Raw genomic sequence first — 23,239 nt, 5'->3', positions numbered from 1 at the left:
TTGTCTGGATGAACTGTCCATTGTTAGGAGTGGGGTGTTTTAGTCTTTGACTGATAAAGTGTTCGATAGGAGTTATGTAAATTTTTACTTAGTTCGTTTCTTTTATATATATATTTTTTTAATGAATGTGGGTTTCCTTGCATTTGGGGCAGATGTTCAAAATTGAGATGTTCAAAATTACTAAATTTTTGTTACTATGTTTCTTTTATATATTTTTATGAATATGGGTTTCCTTGCATTTGGGGCAGATGTTCAAAAATGAGATGTCATACACATGAAATACTCCTTTTGATTAGTATGAAGTTTCTTTCTGCACCACTAATGATTAATTTGTCTTGAATTCTATTTTGTTAGAATTTAGAATGGAAAAATGATCTTGTTTCTTGGGTATATTTGCTAGGAAAATCTTTTCTAGCCTTTTACTATGGTGTAATAGCCATTTCTGATGTTGAGGTATATTTCTTGTATGCAGGAAAAGGGTGAATAATGTTTTTTCATCCATTCTGTCAGCCTGTGCCATTTTTATTGGAGAATTGAATCCATTGACTTTGAGAGCTTCCAGTGACCATGACTGTTAATTACTGTTATTTTGATTGTGCTGGTGGTTATATGTATGTGTGTAGGTGTTTTGTGTGTGTGTGTGTGTATTGTGTGTGTGTCTTCTTTTACTCATGTGAGGTTATTTATTGCCTATGATGTAGATGATCTGCTTGTATTAGAGCAGAGCTTATTTATTTATTGGTTTTAGTTGATCACCTTGGTTGGAATTTTTCTTTCAATTAATTATTGTAGGGCTCAGCTCTAGATAGATATTGTTTAAATTTGGCATTCTCATGGTATATCTTGTTTTCTCCTTCTATGTTTATTGAGTATTTTTTCTGACCACTCTAGTCTGGGATAGAATTGTGGTTTTTTTAAAAGTATGTCCAGGCCCTTCTTCCTTTCAGAGTTTCCAATAAGAAGTCAGCTATATTCTGATAGGTTTGCCTTTATATTTTACTTGCTCTTTTGCTCTCACAGATTTCAGTATTCAATTTTTTGAATATTTATTATTCTAATTACTATTTTGACAGAACTTCATTTTCTTTTCCCATCTATTTATTCATTGTTGAGTCAACTTATTTAATAGCAGAATTAATGTGTGTCTCTTAACTCAGAATTTATGACATCCTTGCCCTGGCCTTTTGAGTAGCTTTACAATTACAAGTGAAGAATCTGTGTAGCACAGTGAGCCAGAAACCCAACTAAGTTTGAGTTTCTGAAATGTACATCTGCCCAAATATATCTGCACTGTCTGTGGCTTGAATATATCTGAATTTTATTTATTTTACAGTGAACTTTCTGATATTTCCTGTATATGAAAAGGATGATTAATCTTTCTGTAATTTCATTACACGATATTTTGTATTTTAGATGTGTAGTTCTTGCTCCTCAGGGATGTTTACTCATCATTTTCATCAAATCTTTTAGTATTTTTGGGAAAATACAATATAAAAGGACAAGTGGAACAATACAGAAGATAATGACAATGAATCTGTGTTACACATGATTGCAGAAATCAATCTTTTATGTCATGCTGAATATGTAGTAGGATGAGACTTATCAATAAAAATTAGAAGATCTTGGGGCTGAAGACATTAAAAACTAGATGATCTTAAGATGTGCTCATAATATTTAGAACAGTTGAAAAACTGGTAAATGTATTGATCAGCAGGCTGAGTAGAGTATATCAACACTGTGATACTGGTCCAACAGTCACTGATGATGCAGCCACAACCTGCATTTTGAAAGTGTAAGATGTCAAACAAGGCTCAGTTAGGTACTGACCACCTCAGGTGATCATGTACTTTAAGGAATGCTATGTTGTTTCAAGAATTGTGTATAAAGAGGGTAAACATGTTCTCCTGTGCCCACTGGAGAATGAAGAGTAGGTAAAACTTTGAGGACTGTGGAAATAATGATATTGCTACCCTGAACCATGCCTCCTTTTGTTACTTTTAAAAAAAAAATCTTAGTGAGCTTACTTCACTTATTGATATACTATGAAAAGTATGATTCTCAAAAATGTTAAAGAAGAACATTTACTATAAAAGGAATTGCAGTTTTTAAACCATGTGATAAATGTATAAAGAATTCTGGAGAATTTTTCTCATAAATCAAAAACTGAAATGAATGAGGAAGCCTAATGAAATTAGTTTGTCTATATATGTATTCGTTGAAATAACTTTTAATATATTGCATGAGGTTTCCTAAAGCAGAAACATACTTCATGAAACAGTGATATTGTTCTCATTCAATATTACAAATTATAAATAATAATCACAAATTATTATATACATAAAAGAAGTAATCATATGTTATATGTAAACAATATAGTGAACAATACAGAATTTCATATAGTGGTATGGGACTAGCTCCATATGATTCCATATTCAAACTATATTTTAGTTTCAGTGGAAATTATAAATAAGGAGTTATCATATTTGATATTAACAAACATCTCTAATCCTCTTCTCTGTTGGAGTATCAGCCCTAACTTGATTTCATATGAAATGACATTCTCACAAGCCAATGTTTTCTATTGTCTTATTTCCTTGTCCCACACCCCCACTGTTCTTTCAATTCATTAAAAGTAATTTGCTAATCAAGAGTTTTATATGTGATTTGAGTGTTTTTCTGGTTGTTTTATTTAATTTTTTTTTAACTTCAAGTGAAACCTTGTGAATTTCCACAATTCAAATATGGACAGCTGTATTATGAAGAGAGCCTGAGACCCAACTTCCCAGTGTCTATAGGAAAAAAGTACAGCTATAAGTGTAACGATGGGTTTTTACCACCTTCTGGGCATCCCTGGGACTACCTTCGTTGCACAGCACAAGGGTGGGAGCCTGAAGTCCCATGCATAAGTAAGCCAATGTCTTTGTATTTAAATATGTTTAACTCTTTTAAAGAGAAAGCACATACATAATTACAGTTATGTTTCTCATGACAAACATAAGACCAACGAAAATACTTGTGAGCAAAAAGGCTAGTTTCTGTTCTTTGGGAGCAGCTCTTCATGAAATGTACACACACAATAGGGACTATGGAAATGCCTTTATCTCTTGCATATTTTATTTCTACAAACTAAAGATACATGCTACTCATTTAAACATTTGTTATTAATTTTATTTCTGAATGCAATGCATGCTCATTAAACAGCTGGAACGATAACATTTAACTTAAGCAAATGAAAGCTTTTACTTTTTTTTGAACTTTTTATTTTTTATGTTTCTTAGGGAAATGTGTTTTCCATTACGTGGAGAATGGAGAATCTGCATACTGGGAAAAAATATATGTGCAGGGTCAGTCTGTAAAAGTCCAGTGTTACAATGGCTATAGTCTTCAAAATGGTCAAGACACAATGATATGTACAGAGAATGGCTGGTCCCCTCCTCCCAAATGCATTCGTATCAGTAAGTAACCAGCCCTTACATCACAAGATACTCATGATTCTCTGTCCCTTCTGTATTTACTGTGGCAAAATGCTTCATTGTTTCCAGTGTGTATAAGTGAATATTGAAGATTCTTGAGAAGTATATACAACCTAAACACTCCTAGTCTATCTTAAGCCATAATACAACAAAACATTTAGCAAACTTAATTTTATAGTAGTATGTGCTTTTAGCTTACTTAGCATTTGACTCAAAACAATTATAAAATTATAATTTACCATTAAACAAAATAGCTAAACACAATGGACATATATTAACACTTTAAATAGCTGCTAATTAACTCTGAATTCTCTATGATGTGTTATGGGGAAGGGAATTCTTGAGTAGTGTGCATGGTTCAGATTTGATGTTTTTCTCCAATCTTTGTACCAATCTGTTTACGTTGTGCCAATTTTCTTGTTGTGTGTCCTTGTAAATGTCTATGTCTCAATTTATTATTTTTAAAAGAAATATCTATAAAATGTTACAACATCATAGTGTTGATATGCATTCCTTTTAATGTCACTTGGGATTTTAAAATATGATCCTAAGTCAATTTATACTTGACCATTTTTCTTTTTTCTTTTTTCTTTTTTCTTTTTTCTTTTTTCTTTTTTTTTTTTTTTTTTTTTTTTTTTTGTTTGGTTTTTTGAGACAGTTTCTCTGTGTAGCCCTGGCTGTCCTGGTACTCACTTTGTAGACCAGGCTGGCCTCGAACTCAGATATCTACCTGCCTCTGCCTCCCAAGTGCTAGGATTAAAGGCATACGCCACCATGCCCAGCTTGACCATTTTTCAAATTTAGTTTTCTTCTAATTTATACTTTAGTAATTGTTTTGGTGGAAAGTAAAGAATTCTAAAAAATAATCTTTTACTTATACATGTCATGGAACTGGGGTTTTTTTAGACTTAGTACTGCCAACTTTTTTTAATATGGACTTGATTGCCATTATCTTGCATTTTCAGAACAATTTTGAAATTATCGTATACTATTGTCTTGCTTTTTATGAACGTCACACATATTTAAAAGTATAGACTGATTTTGAATGCTTGTCAATTGCCTTTTATTATACCACTTTCTAATGAGAAACTTTTTTTAGCCTCATTCTTTTTTAGACACTTGTCCTTTATTTATTTAATTTCCAAGAATTTTTATCTTTATTTATTTAAAATTTTAAAAGATTAACATTATTGATCCATTTAAAATGTTTACTGTGTTTTTATTTGGTAGTTTTTCTTTTATACTAGCTTTGCTTATAACCTTAATTTTACATATTCTTTCTAGAGTTTTTGTAAATTGGTCTGAAATATATGAATATACAATATTTTAAAAATATTTCAGGTCTTTTTACTTTTTAAAGTCCTATTAAGGCAGATTGATTTAGTTTTCTTCCTTCAAGTAACTCAAAATATCTTAAAGGAACTGAAAGCTTTATGCTCATATTCCAAGGACTTACCTATGAAAAAATCATTTTTCTTCAGGAAACAGTTGATAAATATATAGTGCTCAGGTCAGTGGCATTGAAAGATGAACCTGATTCTATGACTACAACACCATCTAGAACCAGTCTTCTGAGGAATTTATCTTTTTCCCTCCTTCTTCAGTCTGAGTTCAATTCTACTATTCTAGGTATTAAAATTTCCTTTCCTTACTGTTGTGTTTTGTTTCTACTACATTATATCAATAGAATAATGCACTGTAGGCTTTAGTTTGTTTGCTTGCTTGCTTGTTTTCATTCTAGAATTTGAATTTTTCTTTTATTCTGTTTTCATTGTTCTTTTCTCATGCAATACATCCTGACCTCAGCCACACTTCTCTCCATTCCTCCCAGTTCCCTCCACTCCAATCTCCTCCATATAAGCTGTTCTCCATTTCCCTTCAGAAAAGAGCAGGCATCTTAGTGATAACAAATGAATACAGCATAGCAGAATGCAATAACACTTGGTTGAAATTGCCATATCAAATCTGGAGAATACAACCCAGTAGGCAGAAAAGGGTCCCAAGAACAGGCAAAGGAGTGAGACACTCCCTCTGCCACTGTTAGGAGTCCCACAAAATGCCCAAAATAAGAAAACACAGTGTATATACAGACCAACTCAGTGTCTAGGATTACAACTTCCATCTCTGTAACCTCTATGAGCCCTGCTTAGTTGATTCTGTTTACCATATACTCCTGGTATCCTCCAACCTTCTGTTTCCTAAAATCCTTTCTTCTCATCTTTTTCTGGGTTGTCCTATCTTTGCCTTATTGTTTGTCTGTGTGTCTCTGCATCTGTTTCCATTCAGGTGCTCAACAAAGCCTCTCTGAAGATGACTAGTCTAGTCACTAATCTATGAGTGTAGCAGAATATTATTAGCAATCATTGACATTTTTTGTTTGTCAGTAATGTTTGGTACCACTACATTTCTCTGAGTCATACAGCTTCCCATTCCAGGCCATCCTCCCATTGTGGAGTATGGACTCCCTTCATTGTTTGGGCCTCAATTTAGATCAGTCATTGATTGGTCACTCCCAGAAACACTGAGATATTTTCATCTTAGCACATTTTGCAGACAGGACAGGTAGTGGGTAAAAAGCTTTAAGCCTTTCTTTCCCAGTCCCACGAGTGGAAGTCCCACTATGGCTCCTAATGTCTCTCCAAGGTTTTCAATCTACAGAGTTGTCTCCCTTTGTTGTTTCTACTTCCATTTTTAGATCCTGGGTGGGTTTCTTCAATTCTTTCACCTGTTTGGATGTGTTTTCCTATAATTCATTAGGGGATTTTTGTGTTTCCTCTTTAAGCGCTTCTTCTATATTCTCCTGTATTTCTTTAAGGTAGTTATTTATGTCCTTTTTATAGTCCTCCATCATTATCATGAAAAGTGACCTTGTATCCATACCTTGCTATTCTGGTGTGGTGGTATATCCAGGACTTGATATGGTGTCAAACTTGGGATCTGATGATGCCAAGTAACGTTGGTTGCTGTTGCTTCTGTTCTTATACTTGTCTCCCACCATCTGATTATCTCAAGTGTTCCCTGTCCACAATATATCTTATTGAAGCCTGTCCTTTCTGTAATCCCAGTTGAGTCAGAACTCCTCAGAGTTCAGCTTTCTCTGTGATCCTGTGATTCTGGGATCTTGTGATCCTGAGATTCTGGGTGTGTCAGAGTTCTTAACAGTCAAGCTTCCTCTGAGATGCTAATATCCTGGTGTGACCAAGCTCCTGGGATTCTGGTATCCTGAAATCCTAACATCATGGGTGTGCTATGGAACCTGGAAGTCATACTTCCTCTGGGGAACCTGGATGGGGCTCTCCACGGAGTTCAAAACCATGGTAGACCAAGGGCCACCTGAATGAACCCAAGCCACTGGCCAAGAAGGTCTCCTGTGTCCCTATTCCTAGTTGCCCCAGGCACTGGTGGTTCTGTTGGAACAGATGTTGTGTTCCACTCACCAGAGATCCTAAGACCCTGGGCATGCTAGGGCTTCGGGTGTGTAGAGAGTACTCTGGGAACCATGGGACTGTAAGTTAGTTTTCTAATTAATTATTTTATATATTTTCATTTCAAATGTTGTCTCACTTCCTTATCTCCCCTCCAATTACCCATTCCCCATCCCCAACCATTTTGCACCTAAGAAGCTGCTTACCCACCTACCCATCTAGCCATTCCTGCCTCACCCTTTAGCATCAACCTTATCTGGGTCATCCAGCTTCCACAGGACTAAGTGCCTCCTTCCCATTGATGTCAGATAAGGCAGTCCTCTGCTACATATGTATCACTAGAATGAAGAAGCCTATGTACAACTTTTTTATTTATGGTTTAGTTCCTGGGAGTTCTGAGGGGACCATTTAGTTGATACTGCAGTTTTTCCTCTGAAGTTGCAATCCCATTCTTTTCCTTCTGTCCAACCCCTAACTCTTCTGTTGGGGTCCACAGTCTCAGTGTAATGGTTGACTGAGACTATCTGCATCTGTCTTAGTCAGGTGCTGGCAGTTCCTCTCATAGGACACCCATATCAGGCTCTAGTCTGCAAGCACATCATGGTATCACCAATAATGTAGGGATTCGGTGACTGTAGATGGCATGGATCCCAACATGGGACAGTCTCTGAATGGGCTTTTCTTCAGTCTGCTCCTTTTTCCCCCCTACAATTCCTTTAGAAAGGAACAATTCTAGGTTAAAATTTTTGAGATGGGTGGGTGGCTCTATCCCTCAACTGGGGACATGTCTACCTATTGGAGGTTGTTCTCTCTGCATTTTGTTGGGAATCTCGGATAATGTCTTCCTCATAGGATTTGAGAACCTCTCCCTTCCCTGGCATCTATGACTTTCTAATTCCTCTACCCTCCCCACTGCTGCATATTTCTATTCATTATCCTGACCCTCTTGACTTCTCTTCTATTTCTTCCCATAACTAGCCACTACCACACATACACCCACACATTTTTACCTAATTAATCTATCTTCCAGGTTCCTCCATCCCTCTACCTCCTGTGATCATTTTGTTGCCCCTTCTAAGTGGGATTGAACCATACATACTTTGACACTTTGGTCTTACTTGTTTTTAAGCATTATATGGTCTATGAATTGTATTGTGGCTATTCTGAGCTTTTGGGATATCTACATATCAATGAGTATAAACCACATATGTCCGTTCATGTATGGGTTACCTCACTCAGGATATTTTCTTTATTTTCTTCTTTTGTCTGTCATGATAGTTCCCTTTTCGTGAGTGTTCCATAGCCTCAGTAATAGTGTCAGGCTTTGGGGCCTCCTCTTATGGTGGATGCCACTGTGGGCCTGTCATTGGACCTTCTTTTCCTCAGACTCTTCATCATTTCCAATCTTACAATTCTTTCAGAGAGGAACAATTACGGGCCAGAGATTTAAAGGTGGGGAAGAAACCCCATCACTCATGAGATGTCCTGTATTTCTGCTGAAAGTAGGCTCTACAATTCCCTCTCCATACTGTAGGTCATTTCATCTAGGGTCCCTCCCTTTGAGTCCTGAGTTTAAGTTACATTGTAAGTCTCTGATACATTCTAGAGAGTTTCCCCCAATCAATTCCCTCCAGAGAATGCCTGCTTCCATTCTTTGTGCTGGCCCTCAGGGGTTCATTTCTTTTCTCCCACCCAGTACCAGATCAGGTTCTCCTCTCCCCCACCCTACCCCTTTCACTCCCAGGTCCCTTGATTCATCCCCACTTGTGGTTGCTTTCTTCTCCCTCCCCCAAGTGGGAGTGAGGCATCCTGACTTGAGCCCTTCAGCTTGTTGAACTTTCTGAGTTCTATGGACTGTATCTTGGTTATTATGTACCCTTTTTTTGGCTAATATCCACTTATTATTAAGTACATACCATGTAAGTCTGAGTTCCCTCACTCTGGATGATAATTTCTAGTGCCATCGATTTGGCCAAAAATCTCAGAAAGTTCTCATTCTTAAAAGCTAAGTAGTAAAGATCCTTTCCCAATCTGTTGGTGGATTTTTTGTCTTATTGATGGTGTCTTTTGCCTTGCAGAAGCTTTGCAGTTTCATGAGGTCCCACTTGTCAATTCTCGATCTTACAGCACAAGCCATTGCTGTTCTATTCAAGAATTTTTCCCCTGTGCCCATATCTTCAAGGCTTTTCCCCACTTTCTCCTCTATAAGTTTCAGTGTCTCTGGTTTTATGTGAAGTTCCTTGATCCACTTAGACTTGACCTTAGTACAAGGAGATAGGAATGGATCGATTCGCATTCTTCTACATGTTAACAACCAGTTGTGCCAGCACCATTTGTTGAAAATGCTGTCTTTCTTCCACTGGATGGTTTTAGCTCCCTTGTCGAAGATCAAGTGACCATAGGTGTGTGGGTTCATTTCTGGGTCTTCAATTCTATTCCATTGGTCTATTTGTCTGTCACTATACCAGTACCATGCAGTTTTTATCACAATTGCTCTGTAGTAGAGCTTTAGGTCCGGCATGGTGATTCCACAAGAGGTTCTTTTATCCTTGAGAAGAGTTTTTGCTATCCTAGGTTTTTTGTTATTCCAGATGAATTTGCAGATTGCACTTTCTAATTCGTTGAAGAATTGATTTGGAATTTTGATGGGGATTGCATTGAATCTGTAGATTGCTTTTGGCAAGATAGCCATTTTTACAATGTTGATCCTGCCAATCGATGAGCATGGGAGATCTTTCCATCTTCTGAGATCTTCTATAATTTCTTTCTTCAGAGACTTGAAGTTTTTATTATACAGATCTTTCACTTCCTTAGTTAGAGTCACGCCAAGATATTTTATATTATTTGTGACTATTGAGAAGGGTGTTGTTGCCCTAATTTCTTTCTCAGCCTGTTCTACAAAGTGAGTTCCAGAACAGCCAGAGGTATATAGAGAAACCCTGTCTCGAAAAACCAAAAAAAAAAAAAAAAAAAAAAAGTCAACAACAATATCAACCAGCCAGAGCCCCCAGAGCTCTTGGGAACTAATTCATCAACCAAAGAAAACACATGGAGGGATCCATAGCTCCAGCTGCATATGTAGCAGAGGATGGCCTTGTCCAGCATTCATGGAAGGAGAGGCCCTGGGTCCTGTGAAGACTTGATGCCTCAGTGTAGTGGAATGCTAGGGTGGGGAGGAAGGAGTGGGTGGGTGGAGGAATACCCTTATAGAAGCACGGGGAGGGGGAGTGAGATGGGGGTTTCCGGGGGGAGGATCCTGGAAAAGAGATAACATTTGAAGTCTAAATAAAAAAAAAATCATAAAAAAAGCCATAAAAAACAAAAACCCACCCGGGCAGTGGTGGTGCACGCCTTTAATCCCAACACTTGGGAGGCAGAGGCAGGTGGATTTCTGAGTTCGAGGCCAGCCTGGTCTACAAAGTGAGTTCCAGGACAGCCAGGGCTATACAGAGAAACCCTGTCTCAAACAAAACAATCTCTGATAGGTTAATGAGGAGCTGACCAGCCTATGGCTGTGCAGGAGATGACAGAGGAGGTGGGAAATCCGAGCCCAGTGAGGGAGTACCAATGGAGATCAGAGAGGAGAGAAAGGAGGAGAGGAAGAGAAGGTGTAGAGAAATTCTGAGTCTGTAAATATTTATTCCTTGACTCGATAATCATGGAAGCCTGTAGTTTTATTCTTGACTTCTAGATACTGAACTGATTTGGAAGTGAATATAGTTTAAAATAAACAAACAAAAAAGCAACACCCCCAAAAACAAAAAACACAAACAAAAACCAAACAAACAAACAAAAAAAAAATCAAGCAAACAAATTACCCCCCAAATTATAGAATCTCATCTACAGTGGTTTTCATATATTGAATGGTAACTTCTCTATTTTTGCCTGATTTATATTACTGTCATATATTTTATATAATTAGGTTTTATTTTAATATTTTGTCACAATTTGTAATTATGATTTATGTTAAACTTAATATAATGAAGCAACTCCAACTTTGCTAAAATGAGAACTTTCTGTGTTCTGATATTAAAATTCTACAAAATCTTCAGCACAAAAAAAAATAAATAAATAAATAAATAAATAAAAAAAGCTAAGTAGTATTCCACTGTGTAAAGGATCCCCATTTTCTGTATCCATTCTTCTGTTGTGGGACATCTAGGTTGTTTTCAGCTTCTGGCTGTAAACAAAGAAGGCTGCTAGAACATGGTAATGGAACACATGCCCCTGTGGCATGGTGGGGCAACTTTTGGGTATATTCCCAAGAGGGGTATTACTGGGTCTTCAGGTAGATCAATTACCAATTTTCTGAGGAAACTCTAGATTGATTTCCAGAGTGGTTGTACCAGTTTGCAGTCCCATCAACAATAGAGGTGTGATCCTCTCTCTCCACATCCTAGCCAGCATCTGCTGTCACATGACTTTTACATCATAGCCATTCAGACCAGTGTGAGGTAGAATCTCAGGGTAGTTTTGATTTGCATTTCCATACTGACTAAGGATGTTGAACATTTCTTTAGGTGCTTCTCAGCAATTCTAGATTCCTCCATTGTAATTTCTTAGTTTAGTTCTATTCCTCATTATTTGTTGGGTTTATTTTTTTATTATATGTATGTATGTATGTATGTATGTATGTATGTATGTATGTATGTGTGTATGTATGTATTAGTTGTTAGCTTCTTGAATTCTTTATATATTTTAGATATTAACCCTTTTTTGCATGGAGGGTTAGTGAAGATTTTTTTTTTCCAATCTGTAGGTTGGATGTTTGTCTTATTGCTATGTCCTTTGCCTTACAGAATCTTTCCAGTTTCATGAGGTCCCGATTGTCAATCTTGGAGCCTAAGCCAATAGAGTTTTGTTTAGGAAATTTCTCCCTGTGCCAATGAATTCAAGGTTCTTTCCCACTTTCTATTCCATTAGATTCTGTTCATCTGGTTTTATGTTGAGGTCATTGATCCACTTGGACTTGAGCTTTGTGCAAGGTGACAAGCCTGGGTCTATTTTCATTTTTCTACATACAGCCAGCCAGTTAAGCCATTCCTCTTAGTACCACTTTCATTGTGTCCCATACGTTTGGATTTGATGTGTCAAGATTTTCATTAAATTCCAGGAAGACTTTAGTTTCTTTCTTTAGTTCTTGCCTGAACAAGCTATCGAATAGAGAGTTGTTCAGTTTCCAAGTGTATGATTGCTTTCTGCCATTTTTGTTGTTATTGAAGACCAGCCTTAGGTCATGGTGATCAGATGGGATGCATGAAATTATTTCAGTATTCTGGTATTGGTTGAGGGTTGTTTTGTGACCCAATATATGCTTGACATTGAAGAAGTAACCATGAGGTACTGAGAAGAAGGTGTATTCTTTTGTTTTAGTGTGAAATGTTCTGTAGATATCTGTTAAGTCCATTTGGTTCCCAACCTCTAATAGGTTCACTGTGTCTCTGTTTAGTTTCTGTTTCAATGACCTGTCCATTGGTGAGAGCCAGGTGTTGAAATCTCCCTCTATTATTGTGTGGGGTTCAATGTGTGTTTTGAGCTCTAGTAAAGTTCCTTTTTTATTAAATATTTTCTTCCTTCACATTGCAAAATGTTGTCCCCTTTCCCAGTTTTTCCTCGGAAAACCCACTTTCCCATCCCCCTGTCCCTGCTCACAACCCACCCAACTGCTCTTCCCTGTGCTGGCTTTCCCCTACACTGGGGCATCAAGCATTCTCAGGCCTAAGGTTCTCTTCTCCCATTGATGTCCAACAAGTCCATCCTCTGCTACATATGCAGCTTGAGCCATGGGTCCCATGTGTACTCTTTGATTAGTGGTTTAGTCCATAGGAGCTCTGGGGGTACTCGTTAGTTCATATTGTTATTCCTCCTATGGGGATGCAAGCTCCTTCAGCTCCATCAGTTGTTTCTCTAGCTTGTCCATTGGGGACTTTGTGCTCAGTAAAATTGTTGGCTGAGAGCATCTACCTCTATACTTGTCAAGCACTGGCAGAACTCTCAGGAGACAGCTATATCAGGCTCCTTTCAGCAAGCACTTGTTGGCACCTACAATAGTGTCTGGGTTTGGTGACTGTGTATGGGATTGATATATAGGGGGGAGAGGGTCTATATAGTCTTTCCTTCAGTAAAACTTCTTTTAAGGATGTTTTGCCATTGTATTTGTGGCTTAGATGTTCAGAAGTGAGACTTTGTCTAGATGGATTTTCCCTTTGATGTATATCAACTGTCCTTTTTCATCATGTTTGATATCATTTGCTTAAAATCTATTTTATTGGCTATTAGGATGTCAACTCCAGCTTGTTTCTTGGGACCATTTGCTTGGAAAACCTTTACCATCCTTTTATTCTGAGATGGTGTTTTTCTTTGTTATTGGGGTATGTTTTTTGTATGCAGCAAAATGCTGGATCTTGTTTTCATATCCAGTCTGTTAACTTATGTCTTTTTATAGGTGAGTAAAGCCCATTAGTATTCAGAGACACTTAAGACAAATGACTATTGGTTCCTGTTATATTTGGTTTTGTAGGTGGCTTTATGTGCTTTAGTTCTCTCCTTTTGGCTTGTTGTGAGATGTTTAATCTTATCTTTTCTTTCATATCGGTATCTTGTTTTTGTTGGACTTTTCCTTCTAGGATCCAATGTAGGGCTAGAATTTTAGATAGATACTTTTTAATTTTGGTTTTTGTCTTGGAATATTTTGTTTAGCATGATATTTTCTTGTTCAATTATTTGCCAGCAAAAGTCATGAGTTCTGGTTTTTAAAGGCTAAGTATTTTTCCATTGTATAAATGGAACACATAAAAATAGCACATTTTTCTGTATCCATACTTCCAGTGGTTGTTTCCAGTGGTTGTTCTCAGCACTTTGGTTGTTTTCTGATTCTGGTTATTAGAAAAAAGTCTGAACATAGTGGAGCACTTGTCCTTGTGATGTGATAGAACCTCTTCGGGGTATATTTCCAGAAAGGGTATGGCTGGGTCTTGAGGTAGAACTAGTTCCAGGTTTATGAGGAACTGACAGATAGAATTCCAAACTGGTTGTAACAGCTTGCAATTCCACCATCAATGGAGGAGTGTTGCTCTTTCTCCATATCCTCACCAGGATCTGCTATCTCCTGAGTTTTAGATTTTAGCCATTCTTACTGGTATAAATTGGAATCTCAGGGTCGTTTTGATTTGCATTTCCCTGTAGACTAAGGATGTTGAACTTTTCTTTAGGTGCTCTGTCATTCAAGATTCCTCAGTTGAAAATTCTTTATTTACATCTCTACCCCATTTATTAAAAATTTTTTATTTGATTTTCTGTTGTCTAATTTCTTGAGTAACTTCTATATTTTGGATATTAGCCCTCTATGGGATGGATCTTTTCCCAATTTCTCTTCTATTAGATTCATCATATCTGGTTTTATATAGATATTTTTGATCCATGTGTACTTCAGCCTTGTGGAAGAAGATGAATATGGATCAAATTTCATTCTTCTATGCACAACAGCCAGGTAATCCTCCACAATTGTTTAAATGCTCTGTTTCTTCCACTGTATGCTTTTATCTTCTTTTTCAGAGATCAAGTGATCATAGATGTGTGGGTTTATTTCTGGGTCTTCAGTTCTATTCCATTCATTGACTTGTCTGTCTCTGTACCAATATCATGGGTTTTTATGACTTTTGCTCTGCAGTACAGCTTGAGGTCAGGGATGGTAATTGCCCCAGGAGTTCTTTTATTATTGAGTGTAGTTTTCACTATCCAGGTTTTTTTTGGTTTGGTTTGGTTTGGTTATTCTATACTAAGCGGAGGATTGCTCTTTCTATCTCTGTGAAAAATTTAGTTAAAAGTTTAATGGAGATTACATCTAATCTGTAGATTGCTTTTGTTAAGATGGCCATTTTACTATTTCAACACTACTGATCCATGAGGATGGGGGATGTTTCTATTTTCTGAGATATTCTTCAAGTTTTTTTCTTCTGAGACTTATTGTCATACAGACCTCTCACTCACTAGGTTAGAGTTACATCAAGATATTTTATATTATTTATGACTACTATAAAGGGTGTTGTTTCTCTAATTTCATTCTTGGCCAATTTATCCCTTTTGTAGAAGAAGGCTACTGATTTGTTTGAGTTAATTTTATGTCCAGCCACATTTCTGAAGTTGTTTATTAGATGTAGAAATTCTCTTGTACAATTTTTGTGGTTACTTAGTTATATTATCATATAACCTACAAATGATATAACCTTGTCTCCTTCCTTTCCAATTTGTATCCTTTGACTGACTTTTGTTGTCTAATTGATCTTGCAAGAGTTTCCAGTACTATATTGTATAAAAAGTGACAGAGTCAGCCTTCCCTTGTTTGTGATTTTAGTAGGATAGTTTCAAGTTTCTCTCCATTTAATTTGATGTTGGGTCTTGGTTTGCTGCATACTGATTTTATTATGTTTAGGTATATGCCTTGACTTCTTGTTCTCTCCAATACTTTTAACATGAAGGGGTGTTGTATTTTTCAAAAGCTTATTCAGCATCTACTGAGATGATCATGTAATTTATTTTTGTTTAGTTTGTTTATATATATTGAACCATCCCTGCATCCTAGGGATAACACCAACTTGATAGTGGTTAATGGTCATTTTGATGTGTGATTGGATTTGGTTTTCAAGAATTTTTTTGAATCTTGCCGAAAGCAATCTACAAATGCAATGCAATCTCCATCAAAATTCCAACTCAAGTCTTCCCTGAGTTAGAAAGGGCAATTTGCAAATTCCTCTGGAATAACAAAAAACCTAGGATAGCAAAAACTATTCCCAACAATAAAGGAACCCCTGGTTGAATCATCATGCCTGATCTCAAGCTTTACTACAGAGCAATTGTGATAAAAACTGCATGGTACTGGTACAGCAACAGACATGTAGATCAATGAATTGAAGACCCAGAAATGAAACCACGCACCTATGGTCATTTGATCTTCTACAAGGGAGCTAAAACCATCCAGTGAAAAACGACAGCATTTTCAACAAATGGTGCTGGCTCAGCTGGTGGTTAGCATGTACAAGAATGTAAATTGATCCATTCTTATCTCCTTGTACAAAGCTCAAGTCTAAGTGGATCAAAGAACTCCATATACAACTGGAGACACCAAAACTTATAGAGGAGAAAGTGTGGAAAAGCCTCAAAGATATGGATAAGGGGCCAGAGGGGGGCGTGGGGGATTCCTGAACAGAAAAATGGCTTGTGCTGAAATATGGAGAATCAACAAATGGGACCTCATTAAGTTGCAAAGCTTCTGTAAGTCAAAAGACACTGTCAATAAGACAAAAAGGCCACCAACAGATTGGGAAAGAATCTTTACCAATCCTAAATCTGATTGAGGACTAATATCCAACATATACAAAGAACTGAAGAAGCTGGACTCCAGAAAATCAAATTACCCCATTATAAATGGAGTACAGAGCTAAACAACGAATTATAAACTAAGGAATAACATATGTCTGTGAAGTACCTGAAAAAATGTTAAACATCCTTAATCATCAAGGAAATGCAAATCAAAGCAACCCTGAGATTCCACCTCACACCAGTCAGAATGGGTAAGATCAAAAATAAAGGCAACAGCAGATGCTGGTGAGGATGTGGAGAAAGAGGAACACTCCTCCATTCCTGATAGAATTTCAAGCTGGTACAACCACTCTGGAAATCAGTCTTTCAGTTCCTAAGAAAACTGGGCATCTTACTACCAGAATATCCAACAATACCGCTCCTGGGCATATACACAGAAGATGCTCCAGCTTGTAAGAAGGACACATGCTCCACTATGTTCATAGCAGCCTTATTTATAATAGCCAGAAGCTGGAAAGAACCCAGATTTCCCTCAACAGACGAATGGATATAGAAAATGTGGTACATTTGTTAGGGTATCCAGGGCTTGCTGTGGTGAGATAACTGAGTTCTGATGGTGCCAAGTGGCATTTGTTTTGTTGCTTATGTTCTTGTGCTTGCCTACCCTACCACCATCTGTCTATCTCTAGTGTTAACTGGCCTTACTGTCTCTGCCTTGAGCCTGTCCTTCCTTGTAGGAAGGTGCAGATCTGCCAGCTGAATTAGAACAGATATTCTGGGAGGCAAAGAGTATTTTCTCTTGTTAGGGGGGTCTGCTTTTTCACTAGTTATTGAAGACTTCCTGCCATCCAAGTTATGGTAGTTGTCCTATGACCCTGGTTATGGCAGATTTCCTGAGAGTCAGGCAGTTTCTGAGGGATACCAGTTACGGGTTAAGGGGGTTAGAATGCCAAGTCTGCCCTGGGCAGGGTTGTGGACTTGAATAAAGATGTGTCTCTGATAGGGTGAATAGGTCCAATGTCCACAAGGGGTCCCAGTTAGGCCAGGCGTTTGGGCTGGTGGGACTCACTGTAAGCCTGGTTATGATGGAGCTCCTGGGAGTTATGCAGTCTCAAGTTGTGGGAGGGGATTATGGAGCACCTAATCTTACAAGCACCATTATAGAAGATGCTTTCCTTTTCCCATAATTTAATTTTAGATTGCTTATAAAAACCAGGTGTTCATAGTTTTATGAATTTACAACTGGATCTTCAATTTTGTTCCAATGGCAATCCTGTCTGTTTTCGGTATTTATGCCAATACTATGCAGTTGTTGGTTTTTTTAACTACATATCTGTAATAGAGCTTAAATCATGACTGATGATGACCCTGAAACAGAGTTTGGTTTTTCTAGTTAATTAATTAATTAACTTAAATCTTGATCAAGACCCTCCTCCTACATCTCTTTCCAGTCCCAGAACTATAACGCCCCCCCCCCAAATTACCCTCTCCCCTATTCTAAGGAGAAGAGGAAGCCCTCCTCTGTTATGACCACACCCTGGGGACATCCAGTTGCAGAAGGGCCAAGTGCATTCTCTAGTATTGAGACCAAACCAGGCAGTCAAGTTAGGGAAAGGGGATACAATGGCAGGCAACCAAAACAGCCTCCTCTATAATTGGACAGAAGTCGTGAAAACTGAGCTGGACATCTGCTACAAGTGCATAGATTGACTGGATCCAGTGCTGACAGGCTCTTTAGTTGTTAGTTCAATATCTGTGAGTCTCCATGGGCCTAGGATAGTAGATGTTGTGGAACTTCCTGTGGTGTTCTTGAGTTCTCCTATTCATTAAATTCTATGCCTCACTGTTCCACAAAGCACCCCAATCACTGCCTAATACTTGGCTGTAGGCCCCTTTATCTGTTTCTGTAAACTGCTGAATTCAGCCTCTCAGGGACCATTTATGTTAGGCTTCTGTCTGTAAGCATGTCAGGGTATGATTGAAAGTGTCAGGGGTTGTCGATCTCACATGACATGGATCCCTGTATTTCTTTCCATATACTGCTGGATGCAGCCTCTAAGAAGGCATTTATGCTAGGCTTCTGTCTGTAAGTATGGCAGAGTATCATTGAAAGTGTCAGGAGTTGTCTTTCTCACATGGCATGGGTCTCAAGTTGGTCAGCCATTGGTTGGGATTATCTCAGTCTCTGCTCCATATTTATATCTGCATATATAATAGGCAGATGAAATTTTGAGTTGATAAAGATCTTTTCCCAATCTGTTGGTTTACTTTTTGTCTAACTGACAGTGTTCTTTGACTTACAGAAGCTTTATAATTTTATAAGGTTCCATTTGTCAATTCTTGTTCTTACAGCACAAACCATTGTTGTTCTGTTCAGGATTTTTTGCCCTGTTTCTGCAAGTTCCCAGCCCTACCCCTCTTTCTCCTCTATAAATTTCAATGTCTCTGGTTTCACTCAGAGTTCCTTGATCCACTTAGACTTGAGCTTTATATAGTGAGATAAGAAAAGATCAGCTTGCATTCTTCTACATGCTAACTTCCAGTTGAGCTAGCACCATTGGTTGAAAATGCTGTCTTTTTTCCATTGGATGGTTTTAGCTCCCTTGTCAAAGATCAAGTGACCATAAGTGTGTGAGTTCATTTCAGTTTCTTCAATTATATTCCATTGATCTACCTGTCTGTCACTGTACCAGTTCCATGCAGTTTTTATCACAATTGCTCTGAAGTACAGCTTGAGGTCACAGATGGTAGGTAAACCAGAAATTCCTTTATTGTTGAGAATTGTTTTGCTATCCTAGCTGACAGGAACCTCATATATCTGTCTCCTGCGGGACTCTGCCAGTGCCTGACAAATACAGAAATGGATGCTCACAGCCATCCATTGATTGGAGCATAGGGTCCCCAATGAAGGAGCTAGAGAAAGTACCCAAGGAGCTGAAAGGGTTAGCAGCCCCCCAGGAGGAACAACAATATGGACTAACCAGTACCCCCAGAGCTCCCTGGGTCTAAACTACCAACCAAAGAAAACACATTGTGGGACACATTGCTCTAGCTGCATATGTAGCAGAGGATGGCCTAGTAGGACATCAATGGGAGGAGAGGCCCTTGGTCCTGTGAAGGTTCTATACCCTAATATAGGGGAATACCAGGGCTAGAAAGTGGGAGTGGTTGAGCAGGGGGAGAGGAGAGGGAATAGGGTGTATTCAAGGCAGGAACTAGGAAAGGGGACAACATTTGAAATGTAAATAAGGAAAATATCTAATAAAAATGTTTGAGTTGAAGATTTTGTGGGTGAATTGATGTCCCCCTACCTCCACTGGAAGTCCCACATATTTACAGAAGGTAGGCATTTCAGTCTCCATATCCCCTACTGGTAGGAATCCCAGCTAGCATTACAGCAATATACTAGCATTACCTCAATAGGCTTCTCAGAACCTCGCTCCTTCACCCCAAGTCTCTATCTACTCCCAGAGATGGGCTACCACACTCAAGACAATATATTCTCATTCCATTGAATTGTATGAAAATTTCATACCTTTTTTTTTAATAGCTGAGTAGTATTTCTATTGTGTAGCTATACCACATTTTCTTTATCCATTCTGCAATTGAGGGGCATGTAGATTGTTTTCAGTTTCTGACTATTATGAATAAAGTTGCTACGAACATATTTGAGCAAGTGTCCTTGAAGAATAGTAGGGTATCTTTTGGTATATGCCCTGGAGTGATATAGCTGGGTCTTGAATTTTCTGAGAAACTGAGAAATTGATTTCCAAGTGATTGTACCAGTTTGGACTCCCAATAGCAATACTGGAGTGTTCCCTTCCCTGCACATCCTCAACAAGATGCCATGTCACATGTGTCTTTGTTCTTATCCATTGTGACAGGTATAAGATGGTGTCTCAGCATCCATTTGATTTGCATTTCCCTGATGGCTATGGGTATTGAGTATTTCTTTAAGCATTTCTGAACATTTCAAGATTCATCAGCTCAGAATTCTCTGTTTGGCTTTGTACTCCATTTTTCAATTGGCATATTTGGTTTGCTGCCTTGGGATTTTTGTGTATTTTAGATATTATTTCTCTGCCAGATGTAAGGTTGGTAAATATCTTTTCCCATTCTCTAGGCTGCTACTTTGTCCTATTGATGATGCCCTTATTTTTGCAAAAACATTTTAGTTTTATGAGGTCCAATTTATTAATTGTTGATCTTTGTATCAGAACTATTAGTGTTCTGTGGAGGTATTTGTTTTCTGTGCCAATGAGTTCAAGGAAGTTCCCCCTTTTCTCTTTTAGTAGTTTCAGTATGTTTTTATGTTGATGTATTCAGTCCACTTGGACTTCAGTTTTGTGTAGTTTGATATACATGTGTATATTTGTATTTTTTTTTAGTACTGCTTTCTTTGTGTCCCATAAATTTTCATGTTTTATGCATTCATTTTCATTGACTTCTTGGAAGTATTTAATTTCTTTCTATTTTTACTGTCAGGTTACTGTAGTCCTCAGGAGAAAGTTGTTAAAATTCATGAATTTGGAGGTCTTCTGGTATTCTCATTGTTATTGAAATCCAGGTTTGATCTCTTGTGGTCTGATAGGATGGAGGGAGGGGGTCATTTCAATTTTCTTATATTTCTTGAAATTTGTTTTGTGACTAAGTGATAAATTTTAGTGAAAGTGTTGTGAAATGCTGAGAAGAAATTATATACAAATGTAAGAAATTATATGCACATATATAAACACATGGGATTGATAAAATGTTTGTAGATAACTATTAGTTCCTTTTTCTCTATAACATTTTTTTTTTTTTTTTTGCTTGGATGTCCAGTCACCTGGAGAGAGTGGGATGTTGAAGTCTTTCACTATCAGTGTCTGAGGGTTGATATATTTTAAGTTTTACTAACTTTCTTTTACAAATGTGAATGGGGCATAGATGTTAAAAATTGAAATATAATCTTTGCAAATCGTGTCTTTGATGAATAATAAGTATTGCTACCTCACATCTTTTGAATAATTTTGGTCCGAAGTCTATTTTGTTAGGTAATGGATTGGATACAGCAGTTTGCTTCTTAGGCCAATTTGCTCATAAATAGTCTAACATCCTTTACACTGATTCGATGTTTACCTTTGATGTGGTATGTTTTTACATGTCGCAAAGGATTTTTCTTGTTTTCAAAACCATTCGGTTAGTCTTTTCTTTTTACTGGAGAAATGAACTCATTGATATTTAGAAATATCCATGAACAGTGATTATTAATTCATTTAATTCACTAGTTTGTTGGTGGTGGTGGAATTGTGTGTGTGTTTTCTGTCTTTCGGTTTTGCTAGTGAGAGTGTATTTATTACCTGTGTTTTTGTGAGTGTAGTTAAACTCACTGGGCTAGATTTTTCTTTCTAGTAGCTGCTGGAGGGTGGTGTTTGTAGATAGATATGGTTTAAATTTGGCTGTCATTGAAACTCTTGCCTTTTCCATCTACAGTGTTCAAAAGTTCTGCTGTATATAGTAGTCTGGACTGGCATCTGTGATATTTTAGTCTTAAGGATACCTGTTTGTCTTACTTTAGATATTTTCCTTTAGAAGTCAGATGTAATTCTAATATGTCTACCTTAATTGCTCTTTTTGCCTTGTAGCTTTCAATAGTCTTTCTCTGTTCTGAATGCTTAGTAATTTGTTTAATATGTTTTAGGTGATCTTTCTTGTTTGATCCCCTTTATTTGGTGTTCTGTGTGCTTTATGTATCTTTATAAGCAATTGTTAATTTAGGGTAATGTTGTGGCCCGCCCCCAGTCCACAATGCTAACGGTTCAACTGAGAATGGCAGTTCGAGCTGAAAAGAGAGGAAGCTAGACAGGGCGGAAGGAAGAATGGGGCCAAGACGATTCCATGTTCAAGGCCCACCTTTACTAATTCCAACATTCAGTTATAAAGGAAGGGGGAGGGATCCCAATTTCCCGCCAAGTAACTCGGGGTGCAGTAGCAGGACGAACACGTGTGTGCCTCCAAGCAGCAAAGCCGACAGGGTCCAGCAGTGGGCGAGGCAGAACGAATGAGCAGGAAACTCCACCCTTGAGCAAGCAGGTTCAAGCAGGTGGGGGAAGGGAAACCACATCTCCTCCAATTAGTTAACAAAAAAATAAAAAAAGAAAAGGCTGGCCTGAGGCAGAAAAATTATCTATGCTAAATAGTTCTGCCTGAGTTCTTAGGGCTAAAGAAAAAACCTGTTTCCGTGGGATTCCCTATCTTTTCTAATGGTAAACTGTATCTGGCTAAGACTGTCCTTATTATCCTAGTAAACCACTAACAAAATAGTGCTGAGCTGTAGGCTCTGACTTTATAATGCTAATTAGTGCTGAATAGGTAACTACCTGGTTGCATTTTAAGTAGGGCGTTGGAACCCTGGCTAAGTTTGACTGAACAAATTTAGAATAACACTGAGTTGATATTCCTCCGCAATTTTGGATGACAGGCAGGGAAACAGGGAGAAGGGGCAAGACCGGCTCCTTAGTACAAGGCCAATTGGCTTTTTTATTTGGGTGGGAGGCAGTGAAGGGCTTGCCCTTTCGACAGTATGGTCTCCAACCTCTCTCCCCCCTATTAATTAAGTTTAAATAGGCAACACTTAACTGAGGTGATCAAATGATTTTCTCATCCGTAGATGAGTGGGCCTTTAACCTTGGCTTGGGTGGACATTGACCAGATTCCTCCCGTGGGTGTTGTCACGACCCACATCTGTGGCTCTTGGTATCTTTTGGGGAGGGGAGGCAGAGCCTTAGGTATTTTTGGTTTTTAGCTGGAATCAGATACCAACCTCCTTCAAATCAGGTGTGTCGAACAGGGAACTCATAAACGGTCAAGCTGGACCTTCCCCTGCAGTAATCTCCTGCGCCAAGCGGTAGCCATACTGTATTCGTATGATCACGAATCAATAAGCGCAGGTCTGAGTCCTGCGCAGTCTCTAGTGGAGACTTGTCAACCTCAGATTTAGCAAGGCCTAGACAAGAATTATGTCATTAGTAACACCACGAATTG

The 23,239-nt window shown here is 38.0% G+C and overlaps 1 protein-coding gene across 5 annotated transcripts in view; it reads left to right on the top strand.

Annotated features, from left to right (window-relative positions):
* LOC110288164 (complement factor H) overlaps positions 1–23,239 on the top strand; it is a 115,169-nt gene that overhangs the window by 43,549 nt on the left and 48,381 nt on the right. For all 5 annotated transcript variants that reach the window (XM_085841599.1, XM_085841595.1, XM_085841600.1 and 2 more), the window contains 2 exons: positions 2,712–2,906; positions 3,279–3,455. In XM_085841599.1, coding sequence (XP_085697725.1) covers positions 2,712–2,906; positions 3,279–3,455 — 372 coding nt within the window. The remainder of the gene's footprint in view (positions 1–2,711; positions 2,907–3,278; positions 3,456–23,239) is intronic.

This window comes from Mus caroli, unplaced genomic scaffold, assembly GCF_978045245.1.
Source record: "Mus caroli unplaced genomic scaffold, Mus_caroli_1 scaffold_1, whole genome shotgun sequence".
In the NCBI taxonomy this organism is placed as follows: domain Eukaryota; kingdom Metazoa; phylum Chordata; class Mammalia; order Rodentia; family Muridae; genus Mus; species Mus caroli.
Note: the sequence above shows the minus strand (reverse complement) of the source record. Positions and strands in the feature narration are given on the sequence as shown.